The sequence below is a fragment of the Arvicola amphibius genome, chromosome X, assembly GCF_903992535.2.
Source record: "Arvicola amphibius chromosome X, mArvAmp1.2, whole genome shotgun sequence".
Taxonomy (NCBI): domain Eukaryota; kingdom Metazoa; phylum Chordata; class Mammalia; order Rodentia; family Cricetidae; genus Arvicola; species Arvicola amphibius.
This window is the reverse complement of record NC_052065.1, coordinates 65352152-65359744: the sequence shown is the minus strand read 5'-3', so window position 1 is coordinate 65359744 and position 7593 is coordinate 65352152. Positions and strand designations below refer to the sequence as shown.

Below are 7593 nucleotides of genomic sequence, written 5' to 3'. Positions count from 1 at the left end.
TCTGTCATCCAGAAAACCGGCTTTGAAATTACAGCCCTTGTCTGCTTCAAACCTCCATTGTAGCTGGAAATTAAGTCGGCCCTTGAGGCCAGGTTTAATTTTGTTATATACTATTTTCAACAATTTTTTCTCTTCAAGACTGGGGCTCAACCATGTAACCAACCAAGTGGGGGCATCAACGTGTGAATCCTCCTGCTTCTAAACCTGCCAACTGCTTGAGATTACATGTAATAATGCCACCACATGTGGGGTATTAATAGTGTCTGTCTCTTCTCTTCTCGCTGTTTTTAGACGAGAGACAAGGTTTCTTGTAGCTCAGGGTGGAACTCCTATGTAGCTCAGGCTGATATTGAACACCTGAACCCTCCTGCCCTCTATCTCTTGAGTGCTTAGCCTTAAAGGTATGCACCACCATGGTCATCTTATTTCCTATCTCTTTATGTTGAGATCAGTTACTTTCCTTCAATGCACATCTTTTAACTCTCCAAATAATCTGTGGGGGGTTTGCTTTCCAATAGGACCTGAAAGAGTAATCATATAATATGTTTCCACACACTCAAAATAAATGCAACTTGGACTTGAGAGGTATCTCTGTGGTAAAATGCTTGCCCAGCTTTACTGGGGTCCTGTACTCAATCCCCTGCACTGCAAATAAGTAAATCACAATTATAAGGTAGATTGCTTTATTTTGCTGTTATTTGTGATTTTTCTTCTTGAAAGTCTTCTTGAAAAATTATCATTGTCAGGTGAAAACACCTCATTTTATAATTCTCTATAATACAGTAAACAGAACTGGACAAGAATGGAAAGCTTACCTCAGCTGGAAAGCATTATCTTTATTTTAGATGTACTAGTAGTGGGGATGTTTGATGCAAACTTGCTGAGACCTACTAAAGATCTTTAAACAGAGGGACATGCTTCTTCACAATCTACTTTTGCTCCCACCACAAAACAAAAGTAAATAGTAAAAGGCATATGTTTTCTGCAATGCCCTCTTGGTCCCTCTAAGTTTTAGTGAAGAGTTTAAAAATGCTATTAATAAATTTGAAACCCTTCTGTTAGGGGCCATGACAATTGTTCCTTTATGTTATTCCAAACTTAGTATATGTGCTGCCAACCCCCCCAAAAACCCGAACACTTTTTAAATTTTATTGCATGCATGTGTTTGTGTGTGTGTCTGTGTGTCTGTGTATAGGCACACATATATGGTGCATATGTTGAGGATGAAGGACAGTTTCAAGAGTTTGGTTCTCTCTACTATGTCAGCCCCAGGGATTGAATTCAGATTGGGGTTTGACAACAAGTGTCTTTACCAGCTGTGCTGAGCTATCACACCAGTCCACTCTTTTGATAGGTCTAGTATGTAGCCCAGGCTGGCTCAACTTGTAGTAATCTAGCCTCAGCCTCCCAGTGCCAAGATTACAGTTTTTTCTTTCATGTGAGGGGGTACCGATACGTTTTCTGTCCCCTGATAATAGGTTTCTCCAATTTATTAAGTCAGATCAAGCTGAATTTGAAAAAGTAGAACAGGATTATTTGAGCAAAGCAAATTCAGGGTGTGTTTGCTAGTCCCAGAGATAAGGCTGGAGAAGCCACACATCTGAAATAAAGCAGGGAGCTTATATAGCCTGTAGGCGAGGAGTGGTGACATGTCTGCCACAAACTGGTCAAAAGCTGAATGCTTAGGTGAGTGTTTGCAGAGAGAGAGACAGGAATGGGGCCTTTTCCAGATCACACAGGGTGATCTGGAGGTTTCAACCAAATATATGTATATGTATGTATGTGTGTGTATTTGTGTGCGTGCACACACACACACACACACACACACACATACATACAGGTTTTCCATGTCGAGCTCTGATTGACTGTACTGGAACTCCCTCTGTATATCAGGCTGACCTCGAATTCACAGATGCACCTGCATGCCATCTGCCTTCTGAGTGCTGGGATGGATGGTGTGAACCATCATGCCTGGCTAGAATATTGTTTTAGTTATTTTAGAACCATATGTGTTTGTGTCTGTTGTAGCATGTGCACATAGAACAGATGTCTGAGGAGGGCCATGAAATCCTGGGCCCAAGAGCTGGAGTTACAGACATTGTGAGCACCTCACACCGTTATGGGAACAGAACTCAAGCCGTCTTCAAAACCAGTATGTACTGAAAAAAGGAAAAAAGAAAGCAGAGTGGTGGTGGCATATGCCTTTCATCCCTGGAGGCAGAGGCAGCAGATTCTATGAATCGAAGATTAGCCTGGTCTACAAAGTAAGATCCATAAGAGATAGCCAGGATTGGTTACATAGAGAAACGCTGTCTCAAAAATACACACCACACACACACACACAAACACACACAAATACTGTGTGTATATGAATGTTTGGGCCACATGGAAGTATGTGCACCAGGTCCCTGTGGACGTCAGAATAAGGCATCAGAACCCCTTCCCCGCAACTGGAACTTTGGTCTGTTGTTAGCTGCCATGGGGGTGCTGGGAGTGTCCTTTGCAAGAACAGTTAAAATATTCTTACTGAGACATTTCTCCAAACGCTCTTCCAGAATATTATCTAGATTTCTAAAATTACGCTTTTGATCTAAGATCTCTTGTAGCCCAGGCTAAATTGGAACTCTGAAGGTGTTTTGGGTTGTGAGAAACCACGAGGGCTTCTTTTATTTATTTGTTTGTTTGGTTTGCTTATTTTCAAGGACATCTTAACATTGCTCAGGCTGGCCTGGAACCCTGGCAATGTAGCCAAAAAACGACCCAATGTTTGGATTAGAGGCTTGCGTTGCTTAGGCGGCTAGAATTTGAAACAATTCTAAACGAACGCTTTCTGGAGGATGATTCCATTTTAAACTGTACAAACCATTTTGTTCAACACTTCCCTCCAAAATAATAAGAGCGCAGGCTTGCACAGCTGCGCATGCGCATTGAAATTCGCGACCCGCGACGTCTTCACGCACCATGAAAAGGGCGGTGCAGCCTTTTTAGCAAACCAATAAGAAACCTCCAGATTATCTTTTCCCTATTGGCTCCCTGGAACCAATCGGAAGCGAACTGCATTTTTTTAGCGGGCGGCTGCAGCGCGTGACGTAATGTGAGGGGTCGCCCGGCAGGGCTGAGCCGGGCCAATGGGGAGCGACAAGGGTTCGGCTCGTCCATTCTCACGCCCCACCCTCGGACCTTGCTGGAAGAAAGTTTCGCCCGGCCGCCAAGGGAGAGGAGCGAACATGGCCTCGCCGAGATGGCTCTGGTGTGCGTGTGCGACCGCGGCGGTGGCATTGCTGCTCATCTCCAGACTTCCCTCGGCCTCTGCCCAAAGAAAGAAGGAGGTGAGGCGGCGCCTGCCAGCGCCAGGGACTTTCTCGGCTTGGGGCTAGAGACGGTCAACTCGCTCCTTCCCCAGGATGTGTGCTGGGCGTGACTTGGATTCCGCCTTTGGGAGGAAGTTGGCCACACAAAAGCGGGAGCTGTAACTTATTGTGTTTTGGGGTCTCGGGTCCAAAAGCAGGCTGGAGCGGGTGGCCAGCTGGCTTCCAGCAGCTGGAAAATGTGCAGCTATAAGTTGTGACAATTCTGGAGTTTGGGCCGTTTTGGGGGTCAGGCTGAGAAGCCCGATTTGCTACCCAGAGGGTATAATGCAAGCTTCTGTTGTCGACCATGTCGCTCCCTCTAGCGTGTGTAAGGGCTGTCTTGTCAGCTCAGGAGTTGAAGTACATGAGCGAGATGATGCCATTCCTGCCCGTTTATCAGCGTGCTCGGCTGTGTTCTGTGTGCTTGGTAGACACAAATGAGCAAATTGAGACACCCACGCCACCCCTTTGTGAAACAGACTTTGAGATGTGGAAGACATGCAATATCCTTTCTGTCTATTTTTGCTCTGTTTCCTTTGAAGCATTCTCCTACTGTAGCCCATGCTGGCCTTGTTCTCATGAAAACCCTGCATTTGCCTTCCAAGTGTTGGGGTTACAGGTGTGAGCCGCGACACCCAGCTGTAGTTTTTAGCTTGATGTTTAGCAGTCCAAACAGATGAATCTTAGCACTGTGTTTTTGAACATTTGTAACTTAGAACCATATACCCTTAGAGCTTTAAAAGATTACTAACAACTAGTAACAATTATTTATACCCTCTAATTTTATAGGTAAAGAAAACCAACCCTAGGTTTACACAGTTAACTTCTGTAGTTAAAGTAGACTAAAGCCCTTCATTCCAATGCTATTTCCTGTACTTTTTGCACTGTCTCGAGTATATAAAACCTATGTGCACATTTTTGAAATGCCTGTAAAACATTACAGCTGTTAAGTTAAATTAGTAAATAAACTAATTTCTATATCTGAGCATTTGAATTATTTCATAAGACTAAAAAGACTAAGCTAAGCCTGGCATGGTGGCCATGCCTGTATTCAAAACATCATAGTGAAAGAGGAACAGGAATTCAGTATCATCCAAGTGAGTTAGAGACTAGTCTGGGCTACATGAGACCCTATTTGAAAAAACAAAAAAACGGGTAAATGAAAACATTAAATTAGGGAAAGTGGCAAAGAGGAAAGTAAAAATACAATTAGCAAAGATATGATCTAGTGAGCAGCCTTTATGCTAGGCCAAGGAATTGATATGACTTTTATCTTTTTTGAGCGTTCAATTCATGGATAGATAGATGCTCACCACCTCCATGGAGGCCTAAGAGGGTGTGGAATCACCTGGAACTATAGTTGACAGTTGTGACCTGCCACGTGGGAGCCAATCCCAAGTGCTGTGCAAAGGCATCAAGAGTGCTTAACTTAAATTAGCTCTCTAGCCCCTGATGTGACTTTTTGGGAGAATCCCAATCCATTCTTTTTTGGTGGGGGTGAGGTTGGAATTCAAGACTGAGTTTCTCAACTCAGAGATCAGACCTCAACTCAGAGATCCACCTGCCTCTGCTTCCCAAGTGCTGAGTTAAAGGTGTGTGCCACCACTGCCCAGCCCAAGCCATTCTTTGAAGAAAACAATACGCAAGGCAATACATAATTTTGTACCCTCAAAGTCCTGGTTTTAAGCTGTAAGTTAGTGTATCTGCCTAGGGAAAACTGTTAGAACATGACAGTACCTTAGCAGCTGCTATCTCTGGGCATTTAGTAATGTTGGTAAAGGAAATGCTTTCACGTTTTGCCCTGTATATTGGTATTGTTTCAAGAGAAAGAGTAAGTCATTCCTGTGGATATTTAGACAAGTTTTTGGTACATATTCCACACTGGCCTTGAATTCCTCTGGGGTGCCAGAATCACAAAGTAATGTTTTGCTCCGTGGCCTAGACTGGCCTTGAGCTTTTGGTCCTCCTGCCTCAGACTACCCAGTGCTAGAATTAAAGGTGTCTGCCACCAAGCCTGGTCACTTACTCTTTTTAAAGATTTGCTTTTATTTTTAAGTAATTAAAATTAGGTATATGAATGTTTACCTGGTGCCATTGGATGTTAGAGCATCAGAGCCCCTGGAACTGGAGTTAGAAATGGTTTTGGGCCCCTATGTGGGTGCTGAAAATATAATCTGGTCCTCTGCAAAAACAGCAAATGTTCTTAACTGGCTATACCATCTCTTAAGATGTGCGTGTATGCCTCCATGTGCATGTGCGCGCATGTGCGACTTTGTGTGTAGGTTCCAGTGGAAGCGGGAAGAGGACCTTGAACTACCCAGAGCTGAAGTTACAGGCTATTATAAATTGACCAATGTGGGCGATGGGAATTGAAGGGTCCTCTGGAAGATCTGAGTTATCTCTTTGGTCCCTTAATTTTTATTTACTTGTTTGTTAGTTTGTATGGGGGGGAGGAGTGTCAAATGCCACTGCACACATGTGGAGACCAAAAGATAAATTGCAGGCGTAGGTTCTCTCCTACCATATGGCACCCGGGGATGAAACTCAGATAGTCAGGCTTGGTGACAAGCACCTTTACCCATGAGCCATCTCACTGGCCCCGCTTAATCTTTTAAAATAAAGATGTGGGGTTCTTCGTTGTTGCTTGTTTGTTGTGAGACAAGGTCTCCTGAAACTAGCCCAGGCCAGACTCATACTCTCCGAAGACATGAGATCACCTTGAACTCCTGCTTTCTTTTTAGGTGCTGGGATTATAGGAGTGTGCTACCAAGCCCAGCAGAAAGGCTGAAGGGCTTGTAAGCTTAGAATTTCCATCAGTGAAATTATGTTTAGTAATTTTTTTATCAGTTAAAATTTTTAATATAATTTTGATCTTATAAGATTGGGATATTTACCACTGACATAATCTGCTGCACGACATGGATCTGAGCTGGTGGAGAACAAGAGGGCTCAACTCAGAGGAGAAAGACGCCAGCCATTCTGGAACAGTGTTGGGCTGACAGTGCTGGGGTTGAGCCAACAGGTGGGATGTGCTGGCTTGTAGGAGCCTGGGTCAGTCGGTGGTTAGGGAGAGGCCTTTGATAGTTGGCAGGTGAAGGTAAACTGGTCTGTGGCACAGTGACATAAACCAAAGAGGTCAGTTAGGCTAGCATGTCGAGGGTCTGGAGAAGGTGGTTTAGCTGTGTGCTAGGTGACAGTTTTCACTATGGAAGGATAGCAACCAGAGCCAAGTGTTGAAAGCTATAAGCCACAGTACTGATCAGGTATGTGTGCAGGGGATTCTGTGCGGTAACATGGTCAAGCATAGCATCAAAGTTTACACAGAAACCTTTGCTAAGGGACCCTGCAAACCGGCCCTTGTGCAGGGTTCTGCCGGCGGCACTGGCTCCCAGCCACCTGTGCTTGGAACCTTACTGCTGAGTTCCTCCCTTCTCACAGGCACCCCCCCACCCCTTGTCAGTCAAGTCTGTGTCTCCTGCAGTCCCTTTGCTACCCCAGCCTAGCTCATGACCCTGCTCCATTCTGCCCACCCAGTGTGTTTGCTCTCGTAATCTACTGTGTGGGTTAATACCTCAAATCTGTAACGAGTTATAAGCCATACAATAAAATATTCATGAGTCCTTAAAAAAATGTTTAGTAATTTTTTATTGAACTAAAAACACGAATGCCTTTTAGACCTTTTAGAAAGTAGATTTCTTGCCCGGGGGTGGGGGGGGGCAGCTAGAGAGATGTCTCAGCAGTTGGTCTTTTGTTGCTCTTGCAGAGTACCTGGGTTCAGTCCACATGGTGGCTCACAGTCATCATTAACATCAGATTCTGAGGACTTGATGCCCTCTTGTGACTTGTACACATGCATACATGTAGATAAAACACAAGTCTTTTTCTAAAATTGTTTACTTCTTAAAGGAATATACTAAATTGTATATTTTTAAATGGTTAATCTGGATTTTATGTTACATAAATTTTGCTTCAATTATTTTTTTAAATAATCTGATTCTAACTCCCTTTTATTCATGCCCACTGTTCAGACTTTAAAAATAAATTACATTAACTACTTATCTAGCTGACCTTTAACATATCCTTTTTATGTATATCAAAGGAAATTATCATAAACAGGATATAAGCACAACAACAAAAAATATGGGAAATGTAACTCAGTGGTTTTTTTTTTTAATTAAGAAAAATATTTTCGGGGCTGGAGAGATGGCTCAGTGGTTGGGAGCATTGCCTGCTCTTCCAAAGG

General features: G+C 43.6%; 1 protein-coding gene across 2 annotated transcripts in view; it reads left to right on the top strand.

The window, feature by feature from the left end:
- Positions 1–2026: 2026 nt before the first annotated feature.
- Magt1 (magnesium transporter 1) overlaps positions 2027–7593 on the top strand; it is a 43539-nt gene continuing 37972 nt past the window's right edge. The window contains exon 1 of one of the 2 annotated variants that reach the window (XM_038316365.1): positions 2027–2152. In XM_038316365.1, the coding sequence (XP_038172293.1) occupies positions 2120–2152 (33 nt within the window). In that variant the 5' untranslated portion in view covers positions 2027–2119. The other variant, XM_038316364.1, reaches the window with a different exon arrangement.